The sequence below is a fragment of the Salarias fasciatus genome, chromosome 18 (assembly GCF_902148845.1).
Source record: "Salarias fasciatus chromosome 18, fSalaFa1.1, whole genome shotgun sequence".
Taxonomy (NCBI): Eukaryota; Metazoa; Chordata; class Actinopteri; order Blenniiformes; family Blenniidae; genus Salarias; species Salarias fasciatus.
This window is the reverse complement of record NC_043762.1, coordinates 20,966,150-20,985,768: the sequence shown is the minus strand read 5'-3', so window position 1 is coordinate 20,985,768 and position 19,619 is coordinate 20,966,150. Positions and strand designations below refer to the sequence as shown.

At 46.4% G+C, this 19,619-nt stretch overlaps 3 protein-coding genes across 9 annotated transcripts; 2 read left to right on the top strand and 1 right to left on the bottom strand.

Moving 5' to 3' along the window:
- The first annotated feature begins 1,903 nt into the window (after positions 1-1,903).
- On the top strand, positions 1,904-7,073 carry cdc7 (cell division cycle 7 homolog (S. cerevisiae)). 3 transcript variants are annotated; one of them, XM_030115792.1, is made up of 13 exons: positions 1,904-2,044; positions 2,256-2,346; positions 2,849-2,935; positions 3,080-3,215; positions 3,987-4,080; positions 4,196-4,338; positions 4,429-4,660; positions 4,944-5,051; positions 5,344-5,498; positions 5,687-5,769; positions 5,863-6,012; positions 6,100-6,476; positions 6,965-7,073. In XM_030115792.1, the coding sequence occupies exons 2-12, from the start codon at positions 2,256-2,258 to the stop codon at positions 6,462-6,464; spliced, it is 1,644 nt and encodes a 547-aa protein (XP_029971652.1). In that variant the 5' UTR covers positions 1,904-2,044; the 3' UTR covers positions 6,465-6,476; positions 6,965-7,073. The 3 variants fall into 3 exon arrangements, with proteins under 3 accessions (XP_029971652.1, XP_029971650.1, XP_029971651.1); XM_030115790.1 differs by having other exon boundaries at positions 4,429-4,783; XM_030115791.1 differs by having other exon boundaries at positions 4,429-4,783; positions 6,100-6,467; positions 6,965-7,031.
- Positions 6,835-11,720, bottom strand: glmna (glomulin, FKBP associated protein a). Of its 2 annotated transcripts, none has more exons than XM_030115789.1 (19): positions 11,618-11,720; positions 11,168-11,251; positions 10,593-10,718; positions 10,377-10,490; positions 9,835-9,943; positions 9,505-9,766; positions 9,301-9,400; positions 9,028-9,209; positions 8,850-8,903; positions 8,666-8,696; positions 8,380-8,469; positions 8,218-8,259; positions 8,064-8,137; positions 7,900-7,984; positions 7,720-7,829; positions 7,560-7,623; positions 7,322-7,454; positions 7,158-7,228; positions 6,835-7,075 (listed from the first exon to the last, which is right to left on the bottom strand). In XM_030115789.1, exons 2-19 carry the CDS (start codon positions 11,237-11,239, stop codon positions 6,986-6,988), a joined length of 1,809 nt encoding a protein of 602 aa, XP_029971649.1. In that variant the 5' UTR covers positions 11,240-11,251; positions 11,618-11,720; the 3' UTR covers positions 6,835-6,985. The 2 variants fall into 2 exon arrangements, with proteins under 2 accessions (XP_029971649.1, XP_029971648.1); XM_030115788.1 differs by lacking the exon at positions 11,618-11,720 and adding an exon at positions 11,467-11,517.
- A 121-nt stretch (positions 11,721-11,841) lies between these two features.
- Positions 11,842-19,239, top strand: rpap2 (RNA polymerase II associated protein 2). 4 transcript variants are annotated; one of them, XR_003933410.1, is made up of 13 exons: positions 11,842-11,898; positions 11,987-12,032; positions 12,883-12,997; positions 13,258-13,356; positions 13,438-13,503; positions 13,594-13,682; positions 13,775-13,810; positions 13,893-14,796; positions 14,929-15,038; positions 15,717-15,797; positions 16,117-16,193; positions 16,335-17,009; positions 19,019-19,098. XR_003933410.1 is itself a non-coding variant. In XM_030114395.1 (12 exons), exons 1-12 carry the CDS (start codon positions 11,868-11,870, stop codon positions 19,155-19,157), a joined length of 1,785 nt encoding a protein of 594 aa, XP_029970255.1. In that variant the 5' UTR covers positions 11,842-11,867; the 3' UTR covers positions 19,158-19,239. The 4 variants fall into 4 exon arrangements, 1 of the variants encoding a protein (XP_029970255.1); XR_003933411.1 differs by having other exon boundaries at positions 16,941-17,009; positions 19,019-19,084; XR_003933409.1 differs by having other exon boundaries at positions 16,117-17,009.
- The last annotated feature ends 380 nt before the right edge of the window (positions 19,240-19,619 follow it).

The following is a 19,619-nucleotide window of genomic DNA, read 5'->3' as shown; positions in this document are numbered from 1 at the left end:
TACCTTACCGTATGCGTCTTCCTGTGTGCCAATTGTGTGTTTTGTACTCAAAAGTCATTTTAAAAGTAAAAAGTATTTCTATTGCAGGATTCACTGGCTGCAAAGCTGTTAAACACAGGATAGTTTATATGGAATCTACTTTAACAATGTTATTAACACTATCTAGTATCCTAATGTAATTCATTATAAAGTCCTTCGGGGATTTGCGTTGGACACTTAAAATTAGCACATCATTGAATTTTGGAGGAGGATTAGCTTCTGAACTGTGGTGTGACAAATCATGCTCATTGGCCCGAATCTTAATGTTTTTATTGGCATATCAGGCGACAGTAGTTTCTCACTGTACTGGTGTTGTGTTATTGTGAGCAACACACCCAGAGACTACTGATGAAAATAACAAAGCTTCTCTTCGTCGTTATGTCCCCGCCAATGAAATTTCCGAAAAAAAAAAATGAAAAGACAAAACAAACTTGTACACTGTGCTTTCAGTGAACCTCAATGAAAACCCCTTCACATGTAAGACACGATTCTTGTGCTCGTCAGATAAGTAACTCAGTAACTCTTGTCTGCTCAATGGTGGAAAAGAAGTCCAGAGAGTCTCTTCTGACTGGGACGCTACTCTGCTGCTTCAGGTGGGCTTTGATGGAGTCACGACCTGTGGGGGATAAACCGAATGAAGAAACACAATCAGCATAGGAGAGAAGGGGAGAGGGGAAGTATACTGTATGGACGGCCAACGTGACGTCAACCACAGCGCTCTGAAATTTTAAAACCAACATCAACTCTCACAGAATGACAGCGTTCCTGCACTTCCACATTGGCTTCACTGTTTACCACTGGAGGTTGGCGTACACCGTACCCTCTGAAGGCTGTCAGGAAATTGGACCCACTGTGTGTGTGTGTGTGTGTGTGTGTGTGTGTGTGTGTGTGTGTGTGTGTGTGTGTGTGTGTGTGTGTGTGTGTGTGTGTGTGTGTGTGTGTGTGTGTGTGTGTGTGTGTGTGTGTAGTTGAAGCTTCTAGCTCATCCTGAGGCTGAAAAGACAGGATCTTCACAGCTTTTCTGGAGGTAGAGGAGGTCCAGTCCTTTACCAGCTAAAATGAAAAAGCAAAATAATTTAAAATTATAGATAGCTTAGATATCATGAATGATGTAAACACATCAGGAAAAGGAAAGCTTGTATAAATATTTGATTTGTAAAAAGAACTTTGATACATATGGATACCTCTTTCGAAGTTTGATCAACTTAAACCGACTACATTGGCGGCTCTTAAACAAGAAATTGAAAACGTGTGTGCAGCAATATCATTGGACACTTTGGCCAACGTTACCTATCAGTAGTTTTAGGTACGTATCAATGCCTGGAGGTTAATGGCGACCAATTGTGTTGACCAATTTGGACACAATAAAAAAAAGAAGAAAAAAAAACAGAAGTAAAGGTTATTTTATCCCTTCAAATTTTTTTTCTTAGGAAATATATTGATGTATATATATTGACAATAAACCAAAGCTCCTGAAACTGTGGGTAAACTTGTGTGCAAACTGTTGTTTAGGCAGACGTTCTGTTGTCTATCTTTCAGTAAGTGTGAATTCTGTTCTGTTGTCTATCTTTCAGTAAGTGTGAATGAAATACATGCGAAAAGTGTTATTGGTGAACATAAATGCAGTACAATAATTTTCACAAAATTCAAATGTCTGTAATGTTCAACCTCACTTGTAAAAAGTGACGCCTCGAGCCCTGTTTGCAGCAGTCCCGCACAGAGCTGTAGCATCTTGACTTCTTCTGCTGCGGAGTCTACTTCGGCGCCACCAGCTGGTGGGTGGGCGGAGCTTATGCTTACGTCATCCGCTCCGAAGTATCGCGAGATTTGGCAGACGTCACTTTTAGCGCGGAGTTTGTAGGCGGAAAAGCTTCATGGAGAGAAAGTCAGGCCAACAAAGCTCGAACGCAGAGACTTGAGCTATAAACATTCCCTTGATAAATGATCACTGCGCGATTTTTAGCACATTGATTTGAAATCTTTCTGCCGTTTTAAAGCTGAAGCGGTGAGTGTCTTTGTTTTGCTTCTGTTGTTGCGTTAACAGCATGACTGTACACATTAACGTTATCAGCTATAAACTCTTCTGTCAGTTTAACCAGATTTGACTCATTGCAGTACAACAAAATGAGCTTAACACGACAGTTATAGCTGTTCATCATATTACTGATTAAATGTTGCCCACTTTCCCCTCTGTTTCTCCTCGGTGTGGCTCCCAGATGGAAATCTCCCCTCACTGTCCGGACGGCCTCAGCTCGGACGGCTTTGTTCTCCCATCTGACAGAAATCCCAGAAAAAGGAAGTTACCGAGTGAGTTGGACTCTTCAGGGGCGGCCGCGGCATTAAAATGAACAATGATCTAGTAGAGATACACTAATTATTAACATATATGTGTGGTGCGGGTGATTACTAAGTAAATTATGTTTAAACCTGTTCATCTCTCCTGTTTTATACAATCAGTATGGCGTCACCCTGAACAGGTCGCCAGTCCACCACAGGACAAACACACACTCTCACATTCACACATATGGGCAATTTAGGGTCATCAGTTAAATCCACATGAATATCACTACTGTGGAAACAAACCCACTCAGTATTTGAACCCATGACCTTCTCAGTGTGAGGGGAGAGGGCTGACCACCGTCTGGCAATCAACAACACAGTAAACATGTAATTCTGATAATAATGTGTATCTTACTGCTCTATAATCTCTCTGTACCTGCTGTTGGTTGATCATTAAAGGGAAATATAGCAGCGGCTTTAATAAAAACAAGTGCGTCTCTAACTGCGGTATTTCTCTGTCTTCCTTCAGGGGATGTGGAGGCGGATATTGAATACCTCTACAAAGCTGTTCCTCAGCTGGCCAAGGTTTTCCACATCATAGACAAGATTGGAGAAGGTACACAGCCCACATTTAAATTTCTCTCCAACATTTGGAGATTATGTACTAATTTTTGGAGAGAGGCTTATTTCAGGTTGACACAGTCATTTGTTTGTTTTACTGGATGTACTGAAACTGAGTTCTTGGTGGATTTAACATCAGGTACATTCAGCTCAGTGTACTTGGCCGAGGCTCAGATGCTGGATGGAACGAGGGAGACGTTTGCCCTGAAGCACCTCATCCCAATCAGCCATCCGACACGCATTGCTGCTGAGCTGCAGTGTCTCACCGTGGCAGGGTGAGTCCTGCACTGTTTCTGACAAACTGGACGGGCTTCATGTATTCATCTTTTCACTTATCCATCTGTGCCTAGATTCGGTTTATAGGTTACGAGATGTTTATTCATCAAAAAAGGAAAAAAAGAAAATCTCTTCACGTGAACGTTTTAGGCAGGTGGTTGGTTTCTTTTGAGTTTCCTGTAGTAAATAAATCATTGTAATCTCATCACCAACATTCCTGAGAACCACGCTGAAATGATCCGTCTGAGCTCAGTCAATGCTGTGACGAGAGAACACAGAAAATTACGTCATGAGCTACAATGTGATGGTCTGTAAAAGGCCGTTTTCCCTCTCCACACATTAAAACTGGTGTGTGACTGTCATTTACAGCACGTGTTCATTAAAGATATGGGGTGAAATGCTAGTTCTGACACCTTAATCAAAAGATTTCATTATTTCATTCCTCTATTTTTAATTAGTGTATGCTGTAAGTGACAGCCACGCACTGTACACACAAGAGCAAAAAGTTGGAAGGGAATACATGAATAAATGAATGAAATTTACACTCAGAACACAGAAAATTAAGAGCTTTAAAAATGGAGATAGGGAATCATTGGGTTGAAACATTATTTTTATGCCATAGTAAATGGGTGTGTTGCCTGATTCAGCTGAATCTCTGCTTCAGTGGAGTGTCCTGCTGGTCAGCAGGGTGTTTATACTCATCTTAATGTTCATTCACATGTGTTTAACAAGGTACACTCGAAACAAAAAGTCTTGTTTTCCCATTGCAGAGGCACGGAGAACGTGATCGGAGTCACATACTGCTTCAGGAAAGAGGACCATGTGGTGATCGTGATGCCCTACGTCGAGCACCAGGCCATCGTGGTACGGACAGCCTCACACTCGTATCTGTGGAGCAGATAATTTCTCTGTATAGATGGTTTTACACTTTCCCACATCATGTTTTTGTTTTCTGATGCTACCAAATTGTCGTTTTCAGAATATTATTGACTCACTGAGTTTCGAAGAGGTGCGTCTGTACATCTACCACCTGCTGAGAGCCCTGAAACACATCCACCAGTTTGGAATTATTCATCGGGACATCAAGCCAAACAATTTCCTGTACAACAGGAAGAGAAAAGTGTGAGCAGTGGCGCCCTGTGGTTTTCTCAAAACTCCACTGCATGAACAGAATAAACAAAACTGATGTTTCCTTTGCATCTGTTGATGTAGGTATGCTCTGGTGGACTTCGGCCTGGCTCACGGTACAGCCGACACCAAGATCGAGATGCTGAAGGTGGTGAGGCAGAAGTTGTTGCAGAAAGGTGTCGGGTCCACGGAGAAGCACAATTCCACACAGGATCGCAAAGCACCTCTTAAAGTTCCTCAGAAAGTCACCGCCGGCAGAGCTGCCGCCGCCGCCACCGCCACCTCAGCCCCGCCGCCTCGGCCTGCACGGCAATCGGTGACCCTGCCACCTTCCTCCTCCTCCTCCTCCTCCAGCACGCCCTCCTCTGCCGCTCAGAAAGCACCACATAAAAAAGCGCGTTCTGTCGACGCCACCGCCACACACACCAAGCACACAAAGGTGTCTGCACTGGGCTGATTCAGGTTTTAGTTTTTTTCCCCTCCAGTCTCTTCCGTGAAGAGAACTGCTGCTCGGTTCGGGAGTATCTGGACTGCTCCAATGTGAACAGCCTGTGCTGTTCTGCGACTCACTTCTGGTATTCATGTTTGTTGTTTTCTAGGATCTGACAAGACCGAGCAAAGCGCCAAGGCCGGTGTTTGGAGAGAGGAACCTGAACAGCTGCACTCCGACTCCCTCCACCGCCAAACAAGCTCTGTCCAAAATAGAAGTGAGTCAGAAGGAAAGTCAGATTTTGAAAGATGGGAGACTTTTTCTCCCCTCGTTGCTCTCAGGATTCACAAACATGACTGGTTTGAATGATTGAGCTCATTTTTTTACTCCCTAATGTAAATAACCTATTTGAACATTGTTCATCATCATTGGAAAGTGTTGTTATTGACCTTTATTACATTTAAAATGGCTAAATTGGTTATGCTTGTTACACCTGTTACAGTAACATTCTAACACAAATGGATCCCTCTCGGTAACACTTTGCTTCATTTATAAAATTCTTCCTTCAGCTTGTCAAGCCGAGCAAACCGGGGCCTCCAGCAGCTCGGTGCTCGAAGCCGGCGGAGCCGCAGGGCAGCCGTCAGAAACCCCTGAAGGCCGTGCAGCAAGGCCTCACCTGCGACTGCTTCCTCTCCAACCAGGTCTGCAACGTCTGCACGAGCAGGTAACCGAGCGAGCGTCACACTGAGAGAGCTAGATCCTGCCGCTGGACGTCAAGTCATAACATGATCCGGGAAAACTGGCTGTGTTGCACTTTATGAGAAGTATCACTTCACAGATACTCAAAAATATATATATTTTGGTGATATCATGGTACTTGACCTCTGCTTTCTTTGTTCTGTTCGAATACAGAAGGGAACAAGTCGCACCGAGAGCAGGAACGTCTGGATTTCGAGCTCCTGAAGTCCTGACGAAGTGTCCCAACCAAGACACAGGTGTGTCTCTGCAGTCAAGCCGCTGTTTGTGATTAATAAGTTAAACGTGTGTTTCTGTCTCTGACGGACTCTCCGCTCCGCCCGGCTCTGCAGCCATCGACGTGTGGTCCGCCGGAGTCATCCTGCTCGCTCTCCTCAGCGGCCGCTACCCGTTCTTCAAAGCCAGCGACGACCTGGTGGCTCTGACTCAGATCATGAGCGTGCGGGGCTCCAGGGAGACCATCCAGGCCGCCAAGTCTCTGGGTCTGTTCTCGTTCCTCAGCGCTGCGTTTGCCCGGCCGTAGATGTGCGCGGAGACTAAACCCGCCTCGGTGTCTGCCCGTCTCTCAGGTAAGGCGGTGGTCTGCAGCTGGGACTTCGCTCGACAGGACCTCAGGAAAATGTGCGAGAGGCTTCGGAAACGCGGGACGGGCGAAGACAGAGCCGCCACCCGGGATCATGACATCCAGGAAGCTCCGCCTTCTGCCGCTCTGAGCAAAGAGGAACATCCAGGCAGCCAGGAAACCAAATCCCTCCTCTCAGAACGGTCGGAGGGGGACCAGCGGGGCTGGGACCGGGTTCCCGACGAGGCCTACCACCTGCTGGACCGCCTCCTGGACCTGAACCCCACAACCAGGATCACGGCCGCCGAGGCGCTGCAGCATCCTCTGTTCAAAGACCTGGGAAGCTCCGGCGAGACTCAGGAGGTCATTTAAAGAGTAAATATGGTTCCTTTCTCACATTTAAGTGAAGTTAATTTAATATTTGTAAAAGCAAGTTTAACTTGGTGATTTAAAGTTTTAATGGCAGCTGTGGTGTGAAAGAGAACGTTACATTGTGCTTTCTGTGAATTCCCTTTTTGTATTTTGTGCAGATTTTTGGAATAAATTAACCTTCATCTTTAAAAAGATGATCAGATGTAAATCAAACAGTTCTTTGGGGCCAGAGTCTCTTTCACTGAGATTTTTCTCCTGCTGTGAATGCATCGAACAGCAGAGACTGTTAACAGTGATTAATAATCTGAATGTAACTCCTCAGAAACAGATTCCACTGTGGAACCACTAAAAACTACCACACACATGGAATCAACATTTTATTGAATCAAGGCGTAAAAAAGTTTGTACATTTGTTACAAATGTCAGAATTTTAACAACACTTAACAGCGGCGATCAGATCAGATGTACGGTCGCAGGCCTCGTGTCCGCTTGTCCTTTAGGCTTCGAGACGATCCGGACCATCAGACATGATCCTTCGCCTCCATCAGCTCCTCGATCCGCACCAGCACGCTCTCCATCATGTCGAACGTGTGCAGCGCCGAGTGCAGAGCCTGAGAGGAACCGATAAAACGTTACCGACGCGTCACAGAGCCGTCCGATCGCCACATGAAGGAGAATCAGACGGTCGCTGACCTGAATCTGGGACTCGGTCGTCATCTTTGGGAGCGTCTCGTCCCCGACGGACACGGAGACTGCCGACTTTCCTGTTGTGGAACATGTTTTTAGAAATCAATTGAATTTTGCAGCATGTGGAGTCAGTATTTCCACATTCTCCAACATTCACGGCGGTATCTGACCTTTGGCCTCGGGCTTGGTCTCCCTCGTGTTGTGCAGCTCCTTCTCGTAATGAGCTCTGGACATGTTCAGTCCGACACGCAGCGGCTTCAGGAACGTGTCTTCGATTTTGTACAGCTCCGTCCAGATCCCCGTCTGCAAGATCAACACGGTGAGGGCTGAGCGGCCAGCCAGCGGGCCGATCCCCCGTTTTCAAGATCTGCTTAACGAGCGGATCCATTTGGCTGAATCGCTGCTCACCTGGTTCTCTGTCACTTTGTCTCTGATGAGGAGGAACCGCAGCAGGTTCAGAGACTCCATCATTCTGCAGAAAACAAAAACACATGATCGAAAGCTCACATTTTCAGAATTGTGTTTCTAAGTTTGGTTCCCCAGTGCGCGTGCGTGTGCGCGTGCAGACCTGTCCAGATACTGCAGGAGATCCGTCTCCGGACCGTCTGGAAGACTGAACACTTTCCGCAGCAGCGGCAGCAGCTGTACGCCTTCAAACCAGATGTTGCTCTTTCCTGGCTGGAGACACATGAAGACATTTTTATCGTGTTGATGAATTAAAAAAAAAAAAAAAAACATGATGTCTCACCTGCAGGGAAACGTTTATTTGAGTCTTTATATTTTGAATGATGTAACCTTCGACCCCAGAGTGATTGCTGGTCTTCAGCATGTACCTGAGAACAGGTGATCAACAGACAGTCACTGCAGTGGGAGGAGGAGGAGGAGGAGGAGGAAGGAAATCTTGTTACTTACTGGAAAAATCTGTATTTGGCTTCAGTGTCGAACTTATCGATGCTCAGCTTTAACACCTTCAGTCCTTTAGTTCTCTGGGCACAAACATCAAAACGTCTATCAGCAAGTGATCGTAACAGAAAAAGAGGGATTCTGTGAATATTTGAAAACTCACCAAATCATGTCTCGGACATAGTGTCATGACTTTCACCAAGTTCTGAAAGCAAAACACTAAAATCAACACTGTTATGTAAACTTAAACTAAAACTAAGCATCAGGTTAGACGTGTCAGAGTTAACGCTGATATTTCCATCATGAATCGTGTCGGGATGATCACCTGAGGGACGGCGAGGAAAGTTCTGATCTCCATCAGGTCTGCAGGCAGGCTGCCGTCCTCCTGCCGCACCAGGCTCTTCTCGTACAGCTCCTGCGTCGTTACAGACGTCAGGAGTCAAATTATCTGTTTAACTGCTTCTCCTTTTATCTTTCTATTCGTTGCATTTTGCGCTGTGGGCCCGGATAGTTTTTAACCCGTGTAATCCTTTGTTAAGATTCATCTGAGAAAAATTGCATTTAAAAAAAAAAAAAAAAAAAAAAGACTCTCACAGTCCTGATTAACTCACCAGTCCTTTCTGGATTTTGTCCTCCTCAGCACTGACAAAAAAAAAATTCAGATTAAAATCTTTTAGACGTTAAAGGACTCAATCAGAAGTAGCTGCAAATTGGCCAGTCAATTCATTTTATTGAGGAATTGTGACTTGAGTGTTGTTTCTTTAAGAAAACAGGATGTAAACAGTGAAGAGTTACCTGGACAGCAGGACGGAGACGTGCTCCATGTTGAACCGAAGGCAGAAAACTGGGCTGTGATCCCAGACGCAGTCAGATTAATCACTCGCTCCAAATCAAAACAGCATTTTGAAATATATGATATAGTTTTAGTATGTCTCCCCTACATCATCATTAAATTACAAATTGTAAATCGTACCTGAAGACATTGGGGAATGAATCTGCTGCCAGGTGATGCACAAACACCAGGTGAGCCAGGCTGGCCAGGGACTCTTTGGGATAACGCACCTCCTCCTCCAGGAAGCCTGGAACCTGCTTTCGGTTCATTAGAGGCTGGCTGACGAGAGCAGGGAGCGACTCACCGATGGCACCTAGGGTGTTCTGCACAGCAAGAGAGTGATTGATAACCCGAGCCTCAAGTCCAGCCCTTCAGCACTGTTTTTACAGGACGATTCACACAAGCTCTGGTTACCAAAATCTCTGTGGCGAAGGTCCGAAGAGGAGAATCAGGAAGGGTGTCGGGATCCTTCAGATGAACCCTCAGCAGAGGATAGCTCAGAGTCTTCATACAGCTGTGGAGCAGGAATTCACTCAGCCTTGACCTCGTCATGAAAACTCACCCAGCTTCTTTCTGGAACTTGATTTTCACTTGATCATGTTTCCAGTTTTCACTCACAACTTCAGAAGTTCCGTCTGCAGCTCGTCCTCTGCGCCGCCGCCCGCCGCACCCGTCTTCCTGGCGAGGAGGTTTCGTCTGGCCTCGTCGACGAAGGGCCCGACGAAGTCGGTCAGGTCGCCGCAGCAGCGGCACAGCGAGAAGACGTCGTCCTCCTCCTGCTCCTTGGTGTGAGGCAGGGGCAGTTTGGCCACCTGGTCCAGCACGGAGGACAGGGTCATACCGAGGGACGACGGCTTCCTGCTGCCCAGGCACAGCAGCACTGACAGGACAGGAGGAGGTGAGGGGAGGAGTCACATCTCAATAACTGTTTAAACAGGTGGTATATACCTTTCTGTAGAGGCTTCAGCAGCAGGTGAAGACTCTCTGCTACAGCATCAGGATCGTCCTGCTCCAGCTGCTCCAGCAACCCAATCAGCAGCTCTTTGGGTCGACAGGTCTAGAAAATCACAGGTGCATCCCTGACTTATTCATAACTTTAATTTTACATCATTTTATGAAAGAAACACATTACAGACAGAAAATCAATTTCAAAATGCACAATCAGTCAGTGCAGTGAAGCTGAATATGATGTACTTTGCTCTGTTTCACTGATACTAGTGAGAAATCTAGAAGTGGCATTTTAAGCGAAGCTTACTTATGAGAAAAGAAAGCCGAGTTTAATTTGAAGGGTTAAAGGAGGAAAAGAACTGTGAGTCATCAACAGAAAAGTGGAAATTGACACTGTTTCTGCATAATATGTGTTTAATTGGGACTGATGCCTGAAGTTCACAACTGGAACTGATAACACTGAATTTACATTTATGGAGATACTAAACAAACCAGACACGCCTCGTCCCAGAAATAAAGCGCTGCTGGATCCGTTCACAAACCTCCAGCAGGTGGTTGAAGATGGCCACACACTGAGGAAGGTGTTTGTCTTCTTTCTTCAGCATGACCTGAATCAGAGGCGGCAGCAGATTCCAGCCCATACATCTCACTATGTCCTGAGTCGAGAATGATACAGGTGTGTCAGGCAGTGCGACGTGCAACACATTTCACCAGCTGTGCCGTGAAGCAACGATCAGTGTTGACTATGAACAATATACCTGATTCTTCTCATCGAGAACAATACTGAGGACCTGCGCCGTGTTTCCCTCCTCGATACAGCTCCGCCCAGAGATGGTGAAAACGTCATGGTCCTCTGAGGTGTAGCTGTCATCTGGGAGCGCTTGCTGTGTGAAACACAAATAAGTACAGTAATCTGACAGAGACCCTAACTTCACCCAGGACAGGGGTCAATCAGCATTGAGGAATTATGAATACAATTACAACATTTTCAAAGATCATTTCAGCACACAAGTCATTTAAATTCATATAAAGAATCTTCCCACATGAAAAATCGAACAGTAAGACCTGATGGAAATGTTTGTGTACATCCTATGAAGGCAGAAATAACTGCCCAAACAATGAACTTTTCATGGATATTCCACTGCTGTGAGATGCTTGTGAGTGTGACCTCTAATTACAAAGTAAAGCCTGATCCTGATGGAGCAGAATGAAAGCTGTTCAGGTGAAACAGATCTGATGTGGTGTGTTGCTCACTGTAAAACCTGCAGGTCGTGTGTTCTGATATCGAGTTACTCAGTGATGGAAAGATGAGGCGGTTCTCATCGGGGCTTACACATCTCTGGACCACTTCACTGAGGTGCTCCAGAGCCATCCCTGCTGTCTTCAGCTGAGCTTCAGTCTTCATAAAGGAATCCTCCTGAACAAAAAGGGACAATCTGAGTGCGATGAGTGGACTTTCCAACCTGAGTCCAGCACCACAGAGAGCTGCAGGCTGCTGAAGCTAGTCCACAAATTCATCGGTTACACAAACATGTGGGGGAAAATAGACACTCTCAGTGACATTTCAGCTAGACAGACACTGTCTCCGCACGACTGACTAAAATAAAATACACAAAAGAAAGAGTTACACACCACGCAGTTTGTGCTAAGATTCTACCTCGGCTGGCTGAAGACCGGTACTGGGTGTTACGGATAAATATGTTTTCCTGGTGACAGAGTCGTAGCTGTCCTAGCGAACGCCGTTTAGCCGTCGTTTGGCCGTTTAAAGTTTAAAGTGTCGTACCTTTTATAAACCTCCTTCCTTGTTGGATGAACACGAGTCGGATCGTTACTGTCACTCAACTGCAGCTGCACGCGCTCACGGCGAGTTTTTACCAACTGGCGTTACTGGTAACCAGTCAGTCACCGGTTAACAAGGAAACCAGAAAATTCGTAACACCAGTGATCCAGCGCGCGACGCTACTAAAACAGGACGTGCGGGCCACCGTAGACGTCATTGCGTCAAAGGCGAGCACGCAGAAGTAGTAGAAGCCATGGGAAGCTCCGCTAAAAACTCCAGAAAAGGTATTATTTTTCTTTTACATTTACATGTTCTGTTAACAATTAATCGTATTGGACTGTTCGTAACACGCTGTATTTGTTTATGTGGCAGATGGAAAATACCGTAAAACCCTCACAGCCGAAGAAGAAGCTAAAAGGTATGAGATGATTATTCCTCACTTTTTCAGACTGTTTTTATGTAACAACAGAGGTTTTATCTTGACCTGCGACTGTGGGATTGTTTTCATATTCGCGGCCTCTGCCAGAGACGGTATAGATGACTTTGTTGTCTAAAAAAATGACTTAATTCTTTGGTGCTGTACCAAACAGTATCAAACTAATGAATGCACAAAATCTACACAAAACAGGTTTTGGTCCTGAATATCTTGATATTCAAAGGTATATTTGGCATCAATATCTTCTCAAAAGCCAAGGACATTCATTTATATAGCACCGTTAAAGCACAAGCCAGTTAGTTCACAGTACTTTGTAACGAAATAGAAGAATTACATTTTAACAAGATGATTGAGAATCTTGTTAAAATGAGATTTAAGATAGAATCTTAAATCCGTAAAATTAAGAAATTCATAAAGCATAGCGTTTAAGAAAATCAGAACAAATAAAGTGAACATACTGATTTTAGATAAAGGTTATAATAAAGTTAAAATCGATTGTGTTTTGGAAAGCAAATAATCATGTTTTAAAGCCTGATTTAAACGAAGTGAGTATGTCAGCAGGTGTTCAGGAAGTTTGTTCCACGGGTGAGTAGGAACTAAAAGCAGCTTCAGCTTCTTTGCTTCTGACTGTGTCTCCATGTTTTATATTATACGAGTAAGTCTGAGATGTGTTTATTCCTGAGAGCGTTCAAAGCTTTATGGACAAGCAGTAAGATTTAGACGTGGATTCTTGGCCACACGGGCAGCCAGAGCAGAGGCTGAAGCTCCATCGTTTTCAGAGTAAACCTCTAGCACGTCTTCACATGTGTGTTTTTTTTTCCCTTCACTTCAGGAGAAAGGAGATGGCAGAATGGCTGAGGGAAAAGTACGAGCTGGACAGAAGAGCTCTGAAGGTGGTGGAGCGTCTCCTGGAGGACAGCGTGTCTGAAGACTTCCTGGTTGACTGTGTACGAATCACTCTGCTCGCTCATGTCGTCAGACAGTAGGGGTGAAAACTAGCAGGCTGAGCTAAAGGGAGATGTGAGGTGATCCTCAGGTGACCGTCACCATAATGAAGCCAATCCCAGCTAACGATGACGGAGGACATTTTACACCGTAGACACAAACACAGAGACCGACAACCACACTCAGTTTGACTTTTCTTAGTGTGACCTCAAGTCACAGCAGCATAGTCTGTCCAACCCGTTTTGAAACCTTTTCTTCACAGGCCAGGTTTATCACTGCTGCTAATTACAAGGATGCAATCGAGGAGAGATTCATCTCTAAGCTGTGCGGGTATCCCATATGTCCAAACAAGCTGGGCAAGGTAAGAACCTTTTTATAGATCACCACAGTCCTGAACATCTGTGTGTCTCCTTTTGAAACGGTGTTGCTCTATATTTTGTAGATCCCGACTCAACAGTACAAGATTTCTACTAAGACCAATAAGGTGTATGACCTTACCGAGCGCAAGGTCAGTGTTTCTGTCTGAAGATGATTTGTGCGCAGCGACAAAATTCCATTAAATAATCAGTCATTCCTGACTGTTTTACTCTGTTTTCAGTGTTTCTGCTGTAATTTCTGCTACAAAGCCTCCAAGACGTTTGAGCTGCAAATATCAAAGACGCCTCTGTGGCTGAGACCCACTGAAAGGTGTGTGTGCTGCTTTCAGTGTGTTTTGAATCACAATCATAAATGTAATAGTTGATTGTGCAATTAATTTTCTGTTTCTTCCTCATTCACAGTCCTGCAACAATTAAACTGCTGAAGAAAGGAGACGGGTGCGTGTTTACTTCATGTTCTTGATTTAGGATATCTAGACTTGACAGATCAACTCACTCTTTATTTGATGTGTGTTTTCAGCGGGGGCTGTGGCGAGGAGGTGATGCTGAAGGAGCGGCGTCTCAAAGTGGAGGACATCGAGAACCCGACGGCTGCCCAGACAGAGGACTCTCACCGCTCTCCACCGTCCGTCGGGGACGAGGGTCAGAGCGACAGCGACCGTGAGCAGGAGCAGGACTTCGTCTCCAGCATGGTCGATCAGCAGCAGAGACCCCGGGTGCACTGGGGCCCGCTGCCCTCAGGCCCAGCTGAAGACCAGAAAGTGGAACAAGGTCAAACTGAGAGAGGAAAGAAGCAAGTCTCGCTCGTGTCCCAAACAGACCATAAGCCTGACTCTGACCTGGAGGAGGTGGGAGCTCGGATTTCTGAGTGCAGAATCTCAGAGGAAGCAGCTCACGCTCCGATGCACGCTGACTCGCCTCCCACAGAGGCGGGACGCACCGCGGACCCCCCGACAGAAATCAAAAATCCCGCCTCTGAAACTCTGCAGGCCTCAAAAAAGGATTCGGCCTCACCGAACCAGCAAGCCTTCAGCATCACCCAGGTGGGCATGAGCAGGAGAGGAGCTGCAGGGCTGCAGGGTCTCCTGAAAAAACACACGGAACGAGCCAGGCCTCAGTCGCTACGGCAGCGTCTCATCGAGCACCTGAAGGGAACGCTGAACGACTGGCGCACCGACGAGACCCTGAGGTTCCTGTACGGAGACGCTCGTCCTCCCGGCTCTCCGTTCGCTGACGTCCAAGAGGAAGAGGAGGAGGAGCTGGATGAAGACGACCTCGAGGACGAGCCGCCTGCGGTGGATGCCAGACGGAGTAAGAGCCCGTCTGCCGCGGCGCCGGACTACGACACGCTGCGGCGGGAGACGGAGCATCTGGAGCTCCGGGTCCGGGAGTTTTATCAGGGCAGGTGTATTCTGCCTGAGGAGGTGAGTGCAGGAGAGGCTGGACGCTAGTTAAAAATGAATCACCTCCCACTTTGTCAAATTTTTAACAAATATTCTTTTAAGCGCTCATTAAACTGAACAGATCACGTGTGTTTGTTCTGTCTTGTGCTGCAGGTGACTGTTCAGGAGCAGAGAGAGAGGAGGGATCCCTCTCTGCCGCTCAGCGACTCGCAGGCTCAGCGTCTCATTCAGAAGAAAATCGCAGTGGAGAAGCTCTCCAGCTGGTGAGTCTCAATCCTGATGATTGTCCCTAAAAGCTAGGGTTGGCGATCTTGGGAAAACTAGCATGTATTCGAATGTAGCATCTCCCCAAGGCTCCGCCTTGCTCCGCCCAGCTCCCACCCCCAATGGGACGCACCCGCTTACATGCACGAGCACCGCTGTTGCAGTACTAACCTGTCCTCAGCGCTTCGTTTCTTCGTTTTTCTTTATTTGCGCTACGCCAAGTTATGGCGCACTCAACGGTAAGTAAACCCCCAAACATTCTTCTCCGCCGTTCTGCAACGACGCTCCGTCTTTCTCAGCTTGGCAACGCGCGCACTGAACCAGGGCCAGTGCACGCCAGTGAAATGTACGCGCAGGGGGCAGGTAGAACGGCGAAGGGATTTGACTGGTTTACAACCAAGGTGTCCCGGCAAGACTATTGGTTGCTGTTTTTCCTGTTTTACTCCTGCTGTAGATCGCGGATATTTTCCGCTCTACTTTACGAACACGCTATGAATTGCTTCCCATCGGGTCATGGAGATCATTTTTACCCGTATTTAAAAAAAAATGTATCTAATTCAGATCGCCAACCCGAGCTTGAACTTCACTGGAGTCAGGCAGAAAGAGTGCATAAAATAATCTTTATATTTGGTTACCGGGATCATCCGACTCATTTGAAGTGTGTTTTCCTTCTCCAGTCTGAAAAACATCGTGGGTCCGCTGCGCCTCGCCATGAGCGACGTCTCCAGCCACCTGAACAACCTGGTCCGGACGTTCAGGTCAGTGCTGCGCGCGCGCACACACACACACACACACACACACACACACACACACTCTTGGGCTGTGTTTGATTTGCTCGAGGACACAAAGATGTGTTGAACTTTATCTCCAAACTGATTTTAATTTTTTAAAATGGAAATACTTTTTCACATATTTAGGTTTTGGTAATAAATTGGAAAAATAATAATAATAAAAAAAAAACTGAATACAGAAACTCATGTTCATATTCAACCTGGTGACTCTTTGTGATTCTGAAAGTTGCTGTAACTCTGTAAAGTCAAACTGAAACTTAGCTTCTCTTCCCAAAAAATATTTCAGGCAGTGATTTCTTGAAGGATTTGTTCTAAATGTCACAACACTGAGGGCTATTAAATGAACTCCAGCGCCCCCCAGAGGTCAGCATGAAACACGACAAGACCTGTGGTTTTATTGCATTCACCAATTGTTCCAGAACTTCTTTCGAATGTGTGAACTCTCTACAGCCTTCAGACGGTTGTGTCTATCTTCTGTTACTTTTCATGACTCTTATTTTCCAGACCTGCAGTTACTGAGCTTCCTTTTTCACACTGACAGACAAAAGAACCACCTAATGCACTGTTTTAATGTGGAAAAGTAAGTTACACATCAAACACACCAACGGAGACCAAAGTCTTAAAGTGTGTTCAGGGCCTGCCTGGATGACAGAGCTGGGATTGATAATAGAATTAAAGAAAAGTTGTGCCAGAAGTCAGGACTTCCTGCTCTCCGACGGCTCCTCTTCTCCTATTGGCTGGTCTGGATGTTTTCAGCAACCCTGCTATTAAATCACTGAGTCTGAGATTTAAAAGCAGGTCGGGCAGCAGAGTAGCACCTCCCGCTTCCAGGAATTCTCTCCACGCTGTCGGGAGGCCCTGCTCGACGGGAGGCTCGGTCCAGGGAGCGTCCACAGCCCTGTCAGAAAGACGCACGGCGCCGCGGCGCTCACAGGCGCCGCTGTTTGTGGTTGCTTTAACCCGGCGCGCAGTTTGTTTCCTCATTCGTGTGGTGCTTTTGTCACATCAGCTTGAAGATGTCTTCACAGAATAAAGAATGAAGACATGTTTGATTGAATAGAAAAGAAAAGGACTGTTCCTGCTGTACTGATCAGCTTGTTTCGTCCACAGGCTCACCAACACAAACATCATCCACAGAACTCCCGAGTGGACCCTCATCGCCGTGATCCTCCTGCACCTGTAAGTTCAAATCTGGAGTGTTTATCTGAAAATGCCTCTGTGACCCCCCCCCCTTCACACACACACACACACACACACACATACATACACACACACACACAGCTCCACAGCTTGTCCCGTAGGCAGTGAACAAGGAAACAGGGGCCATTGTTTTTTTTTAAAGCCTCCAAACCTCAGCCTGAGTGTGTCGCAGCAGGCCAGAGGTTAGTTTCTCCCGGGGTCAGAGGTCAGGCCCAAACTGTGCAACAGGCTAATGCGGTTTTAGAAACCAGGACTAAGTAACTTTTCTCACTGATTACTTTCGGTCACTGTGAGGCTGCAGCAAGATGCTGTAGAATATGGTGCAGTATTATCTGGATCATTGCGTGCGTGCGTGCGTGCGTGCGTGCGTGCGTGCGCGCGCGTGCGCGTGCGTGCGCGCTGTTGGCAGTTCATGAACACTTCCGTGCTGCTCCTGTCTGAGTACACACAGTCACCTCATGGCCTTATCTCCACCTGATTACCCCTCTCTAGATCCGTGATGCACTACAGCGGACACACACACACACACACACACACACACACACACACACACACATTGTTCCTTTGTACACATCTAAGCTAAACCGGCACTGATGATTCCCCCTACTGGGAAAGCATTCACCTGACTCCAGACTGACTTAGATTTTCGGTTTTCTGACTCTCGGCCGTCCTGACTTCAGTTTATCTTCACATCCTGGACACACTGTTAAGATTTCTTGTAGAGAAAAGAATTGGGTCAGTATTCTGCAGCCTGGGGCTCATTAAACGGTAAAATAAAAAACCCTAAAACCAGGGACCAAATGCCTAAATTGACACTCGACTTCACAGTTTAGAGTTTTTTCTGTAAATTATGTTGTTAAAGTCTTTTTAAAACGGGAAACACTCTGGACCGGTCGCCGGTCCATCACAGGTCCAGATAAACTCACCTGATTCACTCAAACTGATTTACTATATTTACTGTTTGGTCGCTTGTCGTGCTTGTTGGGATGCCTTCCCACCTCAGGACTGTTCACAGCTCTTCATCTCTCTTCATCCGTCGCCCGCGTGTCCAATCGGCACTCTCATGATTTCATTTGCTGCCTTCCATTCCACTCCGTCCTTCCATCCCTCCATCATGAATAATTTGGCGTGCTGTCTTATCTATCTGCTGCGTGGCAGCTGTGGAGCTTGTCTGGCCTCCATTGTTCAGGCCGGCTGAATAATGGATGACCGCCGCTGCAACACTAGACCCCGGTTTGAACCGGAGATTAACCGGCGGTGCACCTACACCCCAGCGGACAGGTAGAGCGGAGGAGGAGGAGGAGGAGGAGGAGGAGGAGGTGGGCTGGCCGCGACGCCCTCCGAGGTTACAAACCCTGCATTCAGAGACTGTTTCATGTCAATGAATCATCTGAAGAATTCACCTTGTTCTCATGTAAAAGACGCTCATTTGGTCAAGTGGCCTAAAAACACCTGAAAGCTTCACAAACGACAGAAACTCGGAGCTGACGGTGTTGCACAGAGCTGGATTTCAGCAGTATTCACTGCAGCAGCCGCTTCTTCTGAACGTACTGAATTAATCGGGCTCCATCAGTGTCTGACATTTTCAGTCAGATCACGCGTTTGAAATGTTGTATTTTGCCGATCTAATGTGGATCATCTTCTCCTGAATACCGTCAAGCAGAGGCGTCTCCGACCAGATCGCCTCAGGTTCGATTCCTGTTTCAGGATTAAATCGCAGAATATTTATTTAATAACCCTCGTGTCAGAGGAGGGTTCTCCATCCAAAAATATGGATCTTGATTACATTGAGTTAAAGTTAAAATTCCTTCAAATGGAAATATTTGTTTCATGTGTTCTATTACAGAAATGTAGCCATTTCAGTAAACAGCCATTTAAAAAAGAAAAGGAGAATCACTGGACATCTTTGTCAACAAACATGACTGGACAGAGGAAGGTGTGTGTTTTCAGTGTGTTCTGTTCTGATCTGGGTGGATTCTGTGTCTCAGGCTGTCAGACGTGTCCCCGGTGCTGCGTGAAGCCCTGCAGACGTCGGCCTCAGTGGAGTATTTGAACACGCTGATGGAGGAGCTCGGCCTGCAAGAGCAAGACCTGCTGAACCTCGTCCAGCTCTTCAGATCTCAGTGATCAGCATTTACCTTGTTCTTAATAATCTGTGTTCTGCCTTCCTCTGGAGGCTATTTTTTCACAAATAAATCTGTAAAACTTGTTTCATGTGTTTCTTTTTTTTTTTTTTTTTAATCTCCTGGGTGATAACGCAAACCGATCTAGGATGTGGGTGGAGACTCCTGTCCACAATCTGTGGAGCGATGTGAGCAAATCACATCCTTGAAGGTTTGGAGTAATTCATGTTTGACCTGCGCAAGTCCAAATAAATCACACCCAGCTTTTCCCAGTGAAAGCGCCATGTGGACACGCTGCTTACTGCTGGACGGAGGAGCTGCTGCCGCCATAAAGCCTGCAGCAGACTTCCTTCACACGCAGCTTTATGGCGCCGTAATGTCATTTGGTATATGGGTATGCGAGCAATTCTTGTGAAAATATTTGATTTGGACCAGATGGTGCGCGCAGCCAAACGTTGCTCCGTGC